Below are 16670 nucleotides of genomic sequence, written 5' to 3' on the forward strand. Positions count from 1 at the left end.
TTCAAGGACTCGCTGTGTCATTCAATTTCTTTGACCTCCGCCACACAATTTGACAGCATACAAGCCAATGGAAAATTCTGACTGCTACCGGCGAAACCTGATGGTCATTTGTCAATTCAGCCAAGCCACATGAGTCACAGCTTCGATGCATAGCACATTTAAAATGAAGGTCTTTATTGCTGAATGATCTGAATCAGTTGAAAATGAATGCCTGTGGGGCTGCGTACTAATGGTAACCTATAATCACTGAGGGAAACACTGTATGACAAAGGCTGAAAAAAATGTTGACGATGATTCATACGGTAAAGTGATTTCTTAGTTGGTATTATTTCCAATTGACTACAATAAATAGCACATCAATCACTATAATATATGGAGCATATATGGAGCAATAATGAATCCCTGCTACTGATGAGTTCAGGGTGACCTTATCCAAAGCTAGCCTACTTGTTGTAGGCCTGTTTTATCTCATGCACTGATGCATTCCCTTGAGTATTTTTAATAGGCCTAGAATACACTGATAACAAGCATCCTACAGGTTTATATTTTTGAGATGCAGACCACCAGGGTACAACTGACAACATGTCAAAGGGTTCAACCTTTTAAAATACAGACTGGAGCAACAGAGCTAGGCCCAGGCCTGCTCTTACTGGAGTGTATTTACCTGGAAAGGCAGTATGTTGTTGCTGTTGTCAGTCCTGAAGGCGCTGTCCTCCATCCAGGGCTTGGGAGTGAGGGGACCTGGTCTTGGGAACTTGGGGGGTGCTATAACATTGCTGGTATAGGGCTTTTTCATGGGGGAGATGGGGTTCAGGGGTGACGGCACCCCGACGCTGACTCCCACCCCGACCCCTACCCCGACGCCCACCGCTCTGCGCGGGTCCCTGCCTGCCTGCAGCCCGCTCCAGGGGTTGGAGGCTGTGCTCCATGCGGCGTTTTGGTGATTATTCCAAGCGGACGACGAGGCAGAAGAGGACGTCGACGACCCTTTGCTGTTATTCATGATGGTCTGATAAGCGTTTCTCTGGGGGAAGGGACCCTGACTGGGGCTGACAGGGGATCTCCTCTGCTGGGGTTGCTGCTGCTGCTGCTGCTGCTGCTGCTGCTGCTGCTGCTGCTGGGCTTGCTGTTGATGCTGCTGGGACTGTGGAGCCAGACCGATCTGCGGGGAGAAATTACCCCCGAAGACCGGGTTGACATGATGGGGGAAGTTCTGGAAAAGCATCGTCCCGTTCACCGAGGGTATTCCCTGGAAAAAGCTGTCGTCCACGGCGTTTGTGGTTCCCGTGGACCAAGTGCTCCCAAAAGAGGAGGACGGGGAGGAAAGGGGGCCGCCGGTCTCCTGCGGCTGGTGGTGGAAGCTCAACCCGGGCAGGATCGGCGACTCCATCGGCACTTTGTCCTTGCTGCTGCTGCTCAGCGCTGAAGTCGCTTGGTTGCTCCCGGTCGACGGGCTCTCCGACTCCGATGAAGAAGAAGTGGGCTCCGATGACGGGGTCGGGGTGGAGGGAGGAGGGTCTACTTGCGTCGGATCTTGCTGATGGTGAGGCTGGGCTTTGTTTTTGTCCATCAGTAAATCATCCTGCATGGTTTGCTGAGCTGCAACGGGGGGAAACAGAGACGAGCAGTTATTATTGTTGTTGTAATTTAGGTGATCATACACCGGGCTCGCCGGGCTGCTGCTGTAGTATCTGATGAACTGGGACAACTCCGACAAGGATATGATGTTAGAGGGACCAGGCAACTGCAAAGCAAATGCGTGATCACCCATTTAGCCGAAAAGAAGAAGAGGAAAACACACTTCCCAAGACTATACCAGAATGATTCATAAATCCCACAAATTATACCCGGAGCATGCGGCTGCAGATATTCACCAGATTTCGCCACGTCTCGTTTTTCCTTCCACGCAGGAACTCCGGAGCTGCAATGTGAAACTGATTCAGTGTGTGTTTTTTGCCCAAGGACCTCCCCTACATTCATTTACATACGTCAGTAAATACAGCTGTCCTTCAATAGGGCTAAAAGACAGGTCTACCTTGGACCCAGGATCTTCGACACACGGCAGATGTTTTTAAAAATGACTCCCACCAAAAGGCACACTTCGCCCTTTTTATGCAGTGGAAAGTGACGCACCTGAGCCGCTTTATTACACCGCAAAGATCTCCCATGTACCGGCTAAACCTTTTCCCTACAATAAAAATGTGTCAGTCTTGTAATATTTTAGCACTATGCATAAGACAGAGATAATGCAATAAATAGGATAACTGTCCAGATGAGTATACATTACAAAAGTCCTACAGGAATGACATGATTTATAGTAAGGGGTTTTATTATGGCGCAAAGAGGGACTCTGCCCGAGGTCCGCATTGACACAGCCCCGGGTTGGCATTGACATAATACAACATGTACCCATGTAACTTGCATTTTAATAACTTAAAGCCAAAGCTGGAACATCACTGACAGCTCTCCTCGGTGTCCTCTATGTAAAGTTAGACACTACACTGCACCTTTCATGCACATTTATGCCTTACTTTGCATTACAGAGACAACGCCTTGCAAAAGACCAATAAAAAGCACACCGTCGACTATTTTATCATGACGGCAATCTTGCATTCAGAAAACCACACAGCTGCCACATTATTACATTCAACACCGAGCACAATCTAAGATGTAAATAGACCACAATATGCTCGATCATTGCAAGGCTACACTGAACTATGAGCACAGCCTATTCTGTCAGCTGGAGCACATGCAAGGCATAACCAAAGGCTGTGACACAGTGTCAGATCACCCACAATAACACTGATAAGACTCCTCTCTCACTGTCTGAACTGGCTGCAGGAGAGAGCTAACATGCAGCCCACACTGAGGCCTTTCAATAACACGACTGCAATAGTCTGTAGACTTTGAAAATAACACTCCAGATGACATGTCGGATCATTTCAGCAGTCATACAAGTTGGACTTTCAAAGGTAATCGCAATAGCCTGCATTGTACACACCCCACCAGATAATCCGTGTTTTCTCCTCCAAGAGCTGCGCTTCCAAGGTCATCAAAGCAGCAGAATCAGCAGCATACAGTGGCTCACCTCCCCGGCCCCTTCACCACATACACTGCCAAAACCTCACCACTCAAATGCCTATTTGTCGCGCCGATCGAGCCATCCGATACATTTCATGAAGCTGTCTTGCCTTGAAATCCCCCCTTTAATCCATATGTGTCCCCTCACTACACAAACGACAAAACAGCATGCACACACAGCGTGGTCGCTTCTCTGCCTCACGTGAAGTTTGAATTACCTTTATCGTTCACCTTTTGGGGATTCTGTAAATAAAGATATTTCTGTTTGCCTCGTCTGGGTTTAGATATGACAAACGAGCTACCCTTGTGCCGAGATAGTCAGCAGTTGCCTCAACAGCTGATTGACTGCGGCGCATGGATGATGCCGAGGGGGCTGTAGGGAGTTGTAGTTTCTTGCTATGCAGTGGCTGGTCAACAAATGGAGCCTAGGTTCCCTCTTGCTGTGGTTAGAAAACAAAATTAAAAGAACATGAGCTTCAAAGCCGACCTAAAGGTTAAGTTACAAGATGAGGCAACTCGTTAAAGCTGCCATAACAAATAATAATAGGCTAATAGTAGTTGTGATTGACAGTAACAAACTCCCCCTCTCTCCTACTCCCTATCTGCTTTACATGCACGCGCACTGTTTGCACGTTAGACATTGAGCAGTAGCCCACTTTTCTAGAAAAACCCGATCTGACACAATAAAACTTTAATAACCAGGTAAAGACCAGCAGAGAAGGTGTATTTTGTCCAGTTAATGTACCCTAATTAAACATCTTACCGCTGTTAGAAGTGTTCTGCAGCCATATGTGCATCTTCATGATGCTTGTGTCTTCAAGAAGCCGTGGTCTCTCCTTGGCACACCTGCCGGTGGTGGATTCAGAACATTAATTTGATATTTTTGTTCATAAGAGGGAGGGAAGCGTTATGGAACTACATTTCCCATGCTAGTGTCATGTTGCCCTTTGCGGCGCCGTCCTTGTTTTGATGACGCAAACGCGCACAGCACTGCTGTTACCTCAGAGACGGCCAGTTAATGGAGTCAAGCGGTCACGCCAATGCGATAATATTAGTGACAAACGAGGCCGTAGCCGATGCAAAGAGGATTTTTACCTGAAATAGTGCAGCGGTCGCAGATAGATGCTGTCTACACTGCCATGACGGCGAAGGAGTAGTTTTATGTTAGATAATTGGCTCGTTTGCAGCTGACGCGCAGTATCAACACAAAGGCCTATGTAGCTAGTTAGCGTTAGTTTTTCAGCTAGCTAGCAAGTGCTGTAACGCCAGCCTCAGCTGCAGCAAATTACCAGGCGTGCCATTTTAATGTTTTAACTGTAACACAGTTTGTCTGCTCTACTAACAAGACACCATTGAGTATTTTTTCCCTTGTTTTCTTCAAAAATGGCGGAACAGGGTGCAGTGGTCATGCAGCAGAATTTGGACAGGTGAGTAGGCTAACATTATAATGGAAGCTACGTAGCTTTACGTAAAGCCTCTACTTTTGGCAGAAACGGCGAAAGTTAACTTCGTTTTTGTCAAAATGTTCAGACGTGTTGAAAGTATATGTAATTGTCGTTTTATACCGACTACTGACTTTAAACTGTTGAATATCTTTAACGTCAGCTAACAGTGTAACGTTAGTTCTGCAGTGTTGATACAGGACGTCCTCTCCTCTAGGCTACGTTCTTGTGTCATATGATTGATAACCTTTGCTGCATAAAGTGATCCTAATATCTGCATATCATTTTGACCTTATTCACCTTAACAATTTATATATATTATTCAGCGATAACCTTGTTTCCTGTGAATGAACTAAAGGTCAAAGTGTCACCTGCCACGTTTCTCAAAACATTTGGCCTGTTAACTATTGACCTGAAGTTGAGGGAGGAAAGGCTGTATCCAGTAATATTTCCTAAAATGTCACGTTTATAGTTAACAATCGTTATGGCACTGAATGAGTAAAGTGTCTGCTTATCTTTTGTTACATAAGACACTGATTAAGTCCTATTTCCATGGCAAGTTTACTCAAATCCCCCTGCAGACATACTATGTAAACATACACTGGTACATACAGTAACCAAAACATTAGGAACTGTTCAGTGATAAGACTGAATTGTGTGTATAAACAAAGTTTGTGTTGCACATACAAGATTTGAGAGAAAATAATTTTGAGCATACACTGAGAATTAAGGCTGAGTGGTGGTGCTGACTTCAGGGAAAGTTGTATGAGAGAGGAAGTATGAGCAGGTGTTATGAGTCACTAGTTAGAAATATAGAAAATGCAAACTGCAATGTGAGTGTTTTAAGGGGTCAACTCAGTGAAACTTACCTCAAAATCAGTGAAACTCACCTAAAACCTGATTAAAAAAGCATTAGGCATCATGGGAATACATTTTTTGAAGCTGCACAAGCATCAAGAAGCAAGAGTAGCTCTGTCTAAATAGTAACAAATCAATGCTAACATTATGGGGCAAATAATGCATAATGACTGACCCTTTTCATATGATTTAGAAATAATTGAAAATGTTCAGCGTTATGTCACACTGTCAAACTGTCGTAGCTGCCTGTACACACAAGTTAGTGAATTCCTTTTGAAGCCCTTGGAAAGTGTTGCAGTGGCAAGTTTTACAGCTGACTCAAGAAGTTCAAACATGTCTTCTGACATTGAAATGTCTGACAGCGCTCTGGATAGACTGAAGCCTTGCTAGGCAGAATGCAGCACCCCCAGGTTGAACAGTTTGATGGTCACATGGAGGGGAGATCCATTGTGAGAGGTGGGGCATTTATTTGAGCTATAAATACATACAATCTTACCCTTTCATCAGGGATGTCAAGGCACACAGTCAGCGACTCTGCAGGTCTCCTGGAGCAGTGCGACGTCCTGAACCCTGCCAAAGCTGTAGCTCGTCACTTTGTCGGTCACATTAGACATAAAATCCAGACACTGCAGCCTCAAATTCATGTCTTAAAGGCTGCCCCTTTTTATTATTTGTGATAGCTAACAGTTAACCTCCCTAGGCAACAAGTTAAAATCACATTCAGCACATTATTATTCCACCTGTGTAGGCATCCTGGGTTGTGCTGGCTAGAGCATCAGTTCCTGCTCTGAACATTTCCAAGTGTTGGTTTGTGATGCAGGTTTTTGTTAGTGACGCACACACATTTCACAGTGGCAAAGAGCAATTTAAGACTCTTGCCGGTAGAATACAAAAGTCTAAAAATTTCTGCATCAAACCAGGTATAAAATCTTCCATGGATATGCACAATGTAGTACTGGAAGCAGTAAAGACAAAGGTTAGCTCACCTCAGGGGCTTAAGTATGCGATGTCATGCATTATCACATCACACTGATCAGATGTACTTGTAGGATTGCAGCTAGATATTTTTAGTGCATGGTGTTTGTGTTCAGCTTATATCAATAGCTGGCTCTGTTTCTTGTATCTAAGGTAGCTTGTGTTGATGTACAGTCTTAAGGTTGTTTGTCTCGTAGCTTTAGCCAGTACAGCTAAAAAAAGGTGGTCGGTTTCATGCAGTGGTGAAACTGACTTAAATAAGAAGCTTGATAACTCAGATGTGGCCAGCCTCTCTCTGTTCTAGCCCCTTAGATGAAGAGAAGATGAAAGCTACTTTTGTTTTGCAGGATACAGTTTACCCAGTTTAAAGGCTGCATTAAGTTTAGTTATACTGATCTGAATTGATACAGCACATCCTAGTAAGAGGCGTGCATTTTAATTGTCGGGTCTAATCAACCAAAGCTAATTGAGTGAGCAGTTAGCATTTTTGGACACTTGATCTAATCAGACATGTCAGTAATGATACTTATTGTGTGAGCTGTTATTTTGAAACACAAAATAAGCAATTCTCATGATAAAGTGGGAACAAAAAGTTCTTACCTGCCAAGGTCAAGCTGAGGATCATTGGACGTGTTTGTGAAAACATAATTGTGTGTGAGGCACATTTTTGAATGCATTTTAAAAGCTCAGTCTGTGATCAAATATAAACAAAAGGGTTACCACATCACTGAAATTCAAAACTCAAAATTGAAACCTTTTATCAACCTCAATTGAAGTTAAGAATTTTATCTTTATGTGGATAAACAATTGAATAATGTTTGTGAAAGAGGGTGTTGCTTTTTCAATCATGAAGACCATTTAAAAAGCATTGATATTATACTGACAAAGTTTTTCTACTTGCAAGCTTTTGAGCCTTTTATTTCCCATTGTGTGCAGAGCTGATTGATCATAATGCAGTAGTAAAACTAGATAAGTGAATCTGCTAGATCAGTAGAGTTCTGCCAGGATGGGAGTAGTTGTTTAAATTAATGAAGTTGTGTTTTTGTAATCAGTGTATTTGCCATATTACAACATTTGTTTTATAAAGTGGCATTGTAAAGGGAAAGTAATTTAATCCAAAGTGTTTTCATCTTGCTTCTATTTTATTGGCATGTGCGTTGTTAAGGAAATTATGGGTAATTTAAAACCTCACTTTAAAATTGCAGGGATGGGTAATTGATGCCTGTGTAATGAATTTAGTAGAACAATTATTGTAATTGAATTGGCAGGTTATACATAATAAATTTAGTACTTTGACATAGTAATATCACTATTTTCATGTGCCTGGCAAAACACAAAATTGAAGTGCAAACTTGGACTTGGAGCCACACAAGCACTCCAGAATAAGATCAGACGCGATAAGATCTAAGTGTCGTCCACCAAGTGAGCAGTTTTGTTTTGAACTTGAACAGAGATAAATCTCACACATTTTTCACAACTGACCAGGCAAATGTTTGCCTACCTTTATTCTGTAATCAAACAAGGATTCATGGATATGTTAGGGTTCACTTTTTAAATTCAGACAAAGCCACAGTGGCTTATATCCAAGCATTATCATGCTACATGTGACCAGAATTTTCCATCTTTTGTGAGAGTGGTTTTGAGCAGATGCTGCAACATTAGGTCCGAGCTCATCGGTGTGCCGTTTCCCTCAAAATAGGCACTGGCATTTGATAGCTTGTGCAGTGCGTACTAAAAGGCATTTGTAGGCATTTGACGCAGCACTTTCTGTCAATATTGAACTTTGGACTTTGAAACCATTTCCCAAGCACATGGTACAGTAGCTGAAAGAAAGAAAGGAAGGGCATGTGAGCTTTGTGAAATGTTCTTTAGCTGTGTGCTGCTGTGGGTGTGTGGCAGACGCAATAACCCTGACAGTGTTTGAGGAGCTGATAGCAGGAAGATGTATGTCATGTCCCCTTGCTTCTAGACGGTTGTGTACCCAGCCTCTATCACTGACAAACATAAGGCTCCACACACTCTTATCTGGGCCTGCCACAAGCAGCCAGCTGCCCCTGCAATGCAGTGTTTCACAAATAGATGTGGGGGGACACATTTCAATCCAGCCTGACCTTTTTATTGGCTGGCACACAACCTCCTTGTTTTACTCCTTTCTCGTCTGCTTTTGTTGTCTAGATCACTGACCCTGTTGCTCTTTGTGGGAATGGGTATATAAATATGTGGTGTATGTGTGCGTTTATATGCATAAGGACTAATAATGATTGACCCTGTAGCCGTGATTTGTTTTAATTTTGGTATGTGGTGGTGTCAGTGTCTACAGGGTCTCTTCAGCCCTGAGAAAGTGACATACCTTTTTTTTTACTATACTTTACAATTTAAAAAAAACAAAAAAAAAAACAACAGGGCTCAAAGTTAAATTGGTATACATATATAGAGCCCCTTAAACTATTTTGGTGCAGAGTGATTTATTTTCCCTCATCTTGATTTAATCTAGCAAAGAGGTAAGCTTACATTTTGTAAGATCACAGTGCAGATCAAGGTCATGCCAAATGGCATGTCTGAAGTTAGGTGGTTTAGCTAGCAGGCTTGAGTTATTTAAACCACAAGCTTTTAACTGAAGGCCATCCCGTTTACATTGTTGGCCTCAAACACTTGGTTGTATCATAAAACCTTTTTTTTCCATTTACAGACGGCACAATAAAGTTCTCAGAATATTTATGATAAACATTACATGTGAACTTGAAATGTGAGCCATGTGACTCTAGAGACTTCCATTTAAAACAAGTTCTGGATTAATGGACTGTAATCCACCACTGGTCATAGTGTTCTTAACTTTGGAAGCCAGCCACTCGTGGGCCAATCAAAGCGTAAACAAACTGGACTCCTGTTCACATGTTAACATAACACAAAGGTCACAGTGCCTAGCACTCTGGGTTGTGGAAGTACACAAGTAGCCGGAATTTGCTGGTGGCTGTAGTAGAGGTGGGAGGCTCCTGTGTTAGTTGACCCAGTAAACAAACTTTTTTTTACTTGTAACTGACTGTTAAACAACATAAATAAACCTCCCTGAATCATGTGCACTCGTCAGTTTTTGTTATTCTGTCACGTTTTAAATGTCACTAATTAATATGTGTAATAATATAACATACATGCTGTGACTGCAAGACTGAAATGTCAACAAGTTGTTGAGCTTGTGTGTTAAGCTTGTGCTTAGATGCTGGAGTTTACTCTGTTTTCAATTGCACAATATTATAAGGTCACTCTGAAATTATATCCACCTCGTGGAAATACCCAAGACTGTATAACACATCTCTTTAGAGCCTGGGTCTGCAACATGAGGTCCGCAACCCCTTGGGGGCCCTCAGATTTACTGAAGAGGAGATGCCAAATTTTAGGCCCGTTTCCACTGAAGAAGTTCCTGGTACTATTTGGGGGGCAGGAACTACTACAGGAACGTCCTCTCGCTCGGCCCTCTCAACCGCCGTGTCTTCACTGAGAGCGGAATCGGAGGAAGGTTCCTGTAAAGTTACAGGCTCTGGATGTGACGTAATCGTTGCGCGACCATTTTGACTGACAGGCTCTGGATGTGACGTAATCGTTGCGCGACCATTTTGACTGGGGCAACGTAGGGACGCCGTTAGCCGATAGCGGTGTCTGTAATAACTCACTAAATGGCCCGTGAAAAAAATATTTTTTCCAGCGGATGTCTTAGTTACAACATGATTGAGCTAACTGGAGTAGTTTCATGTCGTATCCGACAACGGGAGGCTTTTAACAGATCACGTCCTGATGTTAGCTTTGCTGCTGCTTTTAGCTGTCCCTGTCAGCTGATGCTTTCTAGACATCGTGATTTCCCAAAACTGAATAAATACTACACATATCAACACAAAACTGCTTTGCTAGCTCAATCATGTTGTAACTAAGATATCCGCTGGAAAAAATATTTTTTTCACAGGCCATTTAGTGAGTTTTTTTTACATGGCGGCGGAAGCTATATGAACGAGCTAACCCTCGTCTGCTGAGTTTTAAAAATGCCGGCTATTTTGTTGCTTTCTGCTGTCATCACATCCCTCCTTGAGTATATCCAATCAGCACCAAGTAATCCCCAAGCCCCAGCCAGGAGTCTTTCGGGGCCGTTCTGAGTACCTACCCCGAGGCAGGGACTTGTTTAGCCCCTGTAAAAGTTCTGGAACTCTGTCCTTCGGGGGTGGTTCCTGCGGTGGAGACACGCACCAACGGCCCCGGCCCCGTAAAATTACCCCGAAGTTCCTGCGTCTAAGAAATACACATTAACATGAATCCAGCATATTTTGCTATTTGTAACAAATTATCCTTGTGAAAGTGGAGTTTCCTACCTCATCTACCTGAAACACATATACAAGTCAGACCTGCAGCCTAGGGCTGAAGTGGCCCTCCGCCTGACAACCTCCATCCACCCAATTTAATATGCAACAATGTATGTAGCAATGTAGCAGAGGGTCCCTGCTTGGTTTTACTCTCAGCTAAGGGTTGTTTGGACACTGAAGACCCCTGCTTTAGAGTCCATATGGCAGCTGACATTCACCAATTTACCAAATGCCAAAGACTCATTTAACCAGAAGCTGACACATGAAAGCTACTAATCTTAGGCTCTGGGTAGCTGGATACTATACTGTTCCAGGGTGGCAAACGGCCTGGGCTGTTGTTAAACTGACATGGACAAGACTAGTTTGTGATTGAGTAGAAGCAGTCAGACATGGAGAAGCCCCTCTCAGACTTGAACCTTCCTTTAAGGTCTTTGTGGGACAGAATCCGGTGCTCCTGTGCCCTGCCTTTGTACTGGGGAACCTCCAGTTTTCCCACAGTCACGTGACCACTGCTGAGTGAAAGGGGCCTTTGTGGGGTGGCTTATGCGCTTCTTAAAGAACGGGAGCCTGACTTGTGAGACGATGAGAAAGTAGCTATGTTGTCAACACTCATCTTTGTACACACAGTGTCAATCACACTGGCATCCTGTATTCTTTCAGCCCCCCCTCTTTCTGTGACTCAATAATACAGTTCTACACTTTCTTAAGATTGTCAAAATTACATCCTCATCTGAGGTGATGTTGGCCTAGCTTGACTGGAAGGATCTACAGTCCTTCATTGCTGCACATTCTTTTGATCCTGGCAGCTTGACGGTTTGTCAAAATAACTGGTGAAATATAAAGGATAATAAACACTGCTGTTTGCCTGCCCTTGAAGTTTCAAAGCAGTCGGTTAGCATTAGGTGGATTAAAGCTCATTGTGGAAACGACAAAGCCCCACTTGAGTTTGCCTGTTTAACATGTAAATAAGTGGTTGAGCCTGCAGGTCACCTTGCTTCAGCATAGCTCAGGCTAGTTGCCATCATCAGATCTCATGTTCTTGAAGGACATTTCCATGGAAACCCTTCAGACCCTTTTAAGCAGTAACAGAGAGATGTGTCAGGTGTGGTAGCATCTTTCAACACGATATGTCTGTTGGTTTTGAATTCATGTTTGCCATGCAAATATGTTGTAAATATGCATTGTGAACTCATTGCATATTCACCAGTAAACAAGTATGCCTTATAAGTCATTAATTAAGTCTGAGTTAGACCAACTTTAACACAAGCTCTCCAGAATTGTGTTACTGTCGTTTCTATATTCATAGGCAGTATTCATGTCAAAATGCACCACAATTCTCTGTATGTAGGAGACCATTTTGTACATGTGCAGCACAGACTTATCTGCCAGAGTGTTCTGTTAAACAGAGCTGAGGCGACTCAGAGCTGGAGATTAAGGTTTCGCACAGAGGATAGCATTTCGGTGCTGTTGTATTAGGTCCTGTCATGCTGCGGGACTGGGTTACAGGAATAAGAGCCAGTGAATCTAAGAGAGCGCTGGGTTTTGTTCTCCACTGTCGTGCTCCTGTGAAGACATCTGTCCACTGTTCGACTCAACTTCTCATCATCATGTTTTATGCGTGCCTCAGTTTAAATCTCTCTGCTCTTTTTGTTTTGTTGTTTTAGAGCTATTAACCCCCTGTGTAGGAAATGGCCACATATTTTTCTTATCAGCCTTTTCCAGCTTTGCAATACAAAAGAATGCAATTACATGCATTGCATTACATGCAGTCAAACAGCTTGGAGTATGGTGTAGGCTCATATACCTGTCAGAAGCTTTGAGGAGGTGGGCAGTTATATGGTAAGTTTTACAAAGAAAGTAGGCAGAAGTGTAAATGGAGGGTTAAAATTTCTATCAGACTCAGATTCTCCACGTGTCCCTTCTGGCCCTTCAGCTGGCCGTGTCACCTGAGCGCCTCGACCCTAAAGTTCCTCTCCTGCATTGTCATGTTTTATTCAGCACCAGGGGAGTATTGGAAAATCATCCATTGCAGGCAGGCAGCAACCTGAGCAAACTATCCAAGTTGGCCGTCCACAGTCTTTCACAGAAGAGCCCCTCTACTCCCCTGTGGCCCCAGCAACAGAACACGCCTAGACCTTAGTACGATGATGACGGAAGGCCACAGATTTGGCATACATTATTCAACTGTTGGAGCAGGAGGGTTAAAGCATATATGGTGTGCTATGGGGATTCACTGAGTTAAACACTGAATAAATACTGAGTAAGTGCTGCTAGAGGTGTCCACCAAGAAAAGTTTGCTTTAAAGTGACTAGAAAGTCCACTAAGCTTTTTTTTTTATTCAGAGGGAGTTTTGGGACATGTTTGCCTTATTGGCACAATGATATCTCACCCAGCAAAGATGTCTACAACAACTCAGATTTACCTCCAACAAGGCATAGAGCAGTAAAGCTTAAAGGTTCATTATGTAGGATTTAGGGGGACATATTGGCAGAAGTGGAATATAATATTCACAACTATGTTTTCATCAGTGTATAATAACCTGAAACTAAGAATCATGTTTTCATAACCTTAGAATGAGCCATTTATATTTAGATACGGAGCAGGTCCTCTTCCAAAGAGTCCACCATGTTTTTTATACAGTAGCCCAAACGGACAACCAAACAATGGCTCTAGATAGATCCTTTTCCATTTTCACATCAGCCTCTGCAGTTCTCCTACATGCTTGACACACAGGGAGAAGTTTCAGTTGGTTGCAATCTGCAACGTCACTGCTAGATGCCAAAATATCCGACACACTACACCTTTTAATATATGGATTTAAACCATCCTCTCAGAAACTTATGGGTGATGTCGGAGACATACAGACATGTCCATGTCTTTTCCTACAGTCCCTACAGATTTCAAGACAAATCAAAATGTGAGGTTTATTCTATTTCTGTTTGTTCCTGATGTGGTAAGACATATTTCCCACTTCCTAGTGAGAATGAAAAGTCTGCGGGTTTCCTCCATTCCAAGCATACCTGTTGTTGAAGACAGGAAATAGAACAGTAAACTCGAGATACGTCTTATCAGGTTGGACACAGGCAGCTTGTTGTCTAAACCCTGTCAGAGAAGAGATACTGCCCTGTCTGGTACTTCTCAACCTGCACGGGACCAAGTTTTACATCAACCTTGTATTATTGTCATGGAATGGATAGACGTGTGCCTGAGTTTAAATTTGTGTTAATGCAGTAGAAACTGTGACAGGATTATCTGCAATGTGTTTTGGTGGATGTGATGTTATATACATGAAGTTCCCTGATGTTCCAAATATTTTATTGCCGGGCTTTTTTCCAGATTTAATAATATAGATATCATAATGTGAATGATACCCAAAATGTCCATAATCACAGCCTGAAAGAAAAACCCAAACCTTTCTGTTACAGTTTGTCTCCTCATTGAATTTATGCCAGGGGCTTATGGGAGGTGTGTGTAGAGTAATCATTGTTTCATTCATCCAGTGAAATGCCAACTGTTCAAGGTTCAGTGTAATTATGAAAATGAGAACATAAATGTCACGCGGATCGTCAGGCTGTAAGTGGGTCGAAGGCAGCAGTCAGCCCCTCAACCAGTGGATCTCCTAGCAACAAGCTCATTCCAGGCCTAGTTGATTGTGTATATGGCTTTAAGAAAAATCTTGATATTTTGGATTTTAATTGTTTTATTTTGTTGTTGTTTTTTCAGCAGTTAGCACACTGTTTCTACTTTGTATTAGAACCATCGGAACCCTCCACTCATAGTTCAGGAGCTTGGCTGAAGTAGTCATGGCCTCGTGTTGCTGATTTTCTTAAATCTTTCTAACCTATGACTGTTTTCATTAGTACGTAGCAGCTAAGTGTCACTGGTCTAGATTCTTGAACTTAGTGTCATGCATTGAGACACAGGGGTAGTGAACCTTCCAGCCAATTGCATGCTGCTGATTAATTATGGAAAAGCAATATAATGTCACAGTTGGAGATGCGCTTTGGTAAGGTCAGGGAACTTGGATATCAAATTACCTCCCCAGATGTTTGACAGTCATGGAGGAGAGGAGGGCGGGGGTGTATTGTTCACAAAAGGAGTCCAATTAATTGGAAGATAGCACAGCAGACAGGCCAAACATACTAATGGCTCCTTTTCTGTAAGTGAGGAGGCATAACTCATACTCCTTTTTAAGTGGAAGAACAGTTTACTCAGAAAGACCTTCGCTGTGTGTGGGAGAAGAGGAAGGAGGATGTGTTGGGATGCTTGTGGGCAGGAGGGGGAGTGTTAAAATATGGTTTGGCTTGAGGCCAGAACAAGGCATTTGTCTGGATGTCACACACAAGGGAGACTGTGTGTCCTCACATCGTCTGAAGCCAAGCCCCTTTGTGCTTTCACTGCATATCCTAGCTGTGGTTTATCAGAATATTGTGTGCACTTGCACAGGGATGCCCTGGTGAATTTAGGTTTGAGTAGCAATGTGACTAATCCTAAAGGCAGCGTCAGAAGAATGTAGCTCAAACTACGTAGAGGCAAAACAGGAGGCAATATTCAGTAGGGCTGTAATGGTTAGTGTGTTTGTGCCAAACCGTCCCGATACAGGGGGCATGGTTCAGTGCTGGCTAAGCTGACTCACCGGATGTAGACTTTGGCTATAAGACTTTGGGCAATGATTTCGATTGGCATTTTCTCTTCCTTCCACTATCTGTGTGTTAGTGTTTTCAAAGTCCCCTTTGCTACAGTAAACAGCAACAACAACCTCAGAGTTATCAACTTATACACTGAATATGGCACATTTTGACAAAGATTTAAATCGTGGATTAAGGCATGCCTGCGTTGTTCTCTCAGTGAATTGTTGTACAAAACTTGTAAATGCACTTCTGAAGAGCCCAGACTCCGCTTCACAGGACTCTCGAGCTCCTGATGCTGATCCATTTTCTGACATGATCTGTTGGAGTTGATTTGCCACATCTTTTAACCCTGGCAGTGGCATGCACCAAAAAAACTGACTTTACCAATGTACCGTCACATGAGCTTTGTGATATCATCACTAATATGTTCTGCAAGAGCCACATACAGCTAGCAAATAGGCTGGGGTTTTAAAAGTTTGAGCTCCTCCATAGCTACAGTGTAGTCAGGCTTCGCCCCAAGGGCACCGATTATCTTTTGGTACCGTTACAACCTTAATATTCAGTGAAAAGCAACAGCAGCGGTGCAAAAGCAAGGTAAATGTTGGCCTTATTTTGGATATATTGGTCCAAAAAGATATTGATTTTAATTAGAAAAGGTATCCGCCATTGTGATCCAAAGTATAATCCCCTGGAAATTCTTTGCCTTGTATCCAGATGGCAGGATGAAGGGCCCTTTTATTTGAGTGAGTGTGTGAGCACTGAGCAATTTCTGCCATGCTGTCAGATATGCTTGACAAGCTGTCAGCACAACAGCTTGTTTGCCTATAGGGTTTATGTATTGATCTTAGTTGATTTCATGCAGAGTCACTGGCCCAGAGTGTGTGTGTGTGTGTGTGTGTGTGTGTGTGTGTGTGTGTGTGTGTGTGTGTGTGTTCCATTCAGACCATGTGGTCTAGATTTATTTGAGAGAGTTTGCTCACTACCTCCATCATTGTTCCCTAAATGGTGAAAAATGGCCTCGCCAACAGTTTTCTCAGTAAGAACTCCAAATAAGTCTGATCTAAGTGACTTTGTGTTGCTGACTGCCCACTTTTCAAAGGGGACATGAAAGATTACATTAGTCTTGCTTGCTCTCTTACACTCTCTCCCACCACACAAACATGTACACATACGTGCCTCAATGTTAGAAAAAGGCAATATACAAACAAAAACAGCAGCAAATAGCTGACAGGCCCGTATAGTTGAAATACAGTATTTTTATTAAAATTCCATGGTCAGATCAGACGACCTGTCATAAAAAACATGTCAGAGCCATGGACAGCTTCAGGAGGAGGGAC

The 16670-nt window shown here is 43.0% G+C and overlaps 2 protein-coding genes across 11 annotated transcripts in view; one reads left to right on the forward strand and one right to left on the reverse strand.

Annotated features, from left to right (window-relative positions):
* Positions 1-3411, reverse strand: part of cpeb3 (cytoplasmic polyadenylation element binding protein 3) — a 52965-nt gene extending 49554 nt beyond the window's left edge. For 2 of the 9 annotated variants that reach the window (XM_050072084.1, XM_050072081.1), the window contains exons 1-2: positions 1848-2317; positions 665-1599 (exon numbers count right to left, since the gene is read on the reverse strand). In XM_050072084.1, coding sequence (XP_049928041.1) covers positions 665-1599; positions 1848-1980 — 1068 coding nt within the window. In that variant the 5' untranslated portion in view covers positions 1981-2317. Of the gene's footprint in view, positions 1-664; positions 1600-1847; positions 2318-3001; positions 3254-3299 lie in introns of those variants that run through there. The other 7 variants (XM_050072087.1, XM_050072090.1, XM_050072089.1 and 4 more) reach the window with 7 other exon arrangements.
* Positions 3412-4065: 654 nt separating this feature from the next.
* marchf5 (membrane-associated ring finger (C3HC4) 5) overlaps positions 4066-16670 on the forward strand; it is a 29403-nt gene continuing 16798 nt past the window's right edge. For both annotated transcript variants that reach the window (XM_050071741.1, XM_050071742.1), the window contains exon 1: positions 4066-4508. In XM_050071741.1, the coding sequence (XP_049927698.1) occupies positions 4465-4508 (44 nt within the window). In that variant the 5' untranslated portion in view covers positions 4066-4464. The remainder of the gene's footprint in view (positions 4509-16670) is intronic.

The sequence above is a fragment of the Epinephelus moara genome, chromosome 19, assembly GCF_006386435.1.
Source record: "Epinephelus moara isolate mb chromosome 19, YSFRI_EMoa_1.0, whole genome shotgun sequence".
Classification (NCBI taxonomy): domain Eukaryota; kingdom Metazoa; phylum Chordata; class Actinopteri; order Perciformes; family Serranidae; genus Epinephelus; species Epinephelus moara.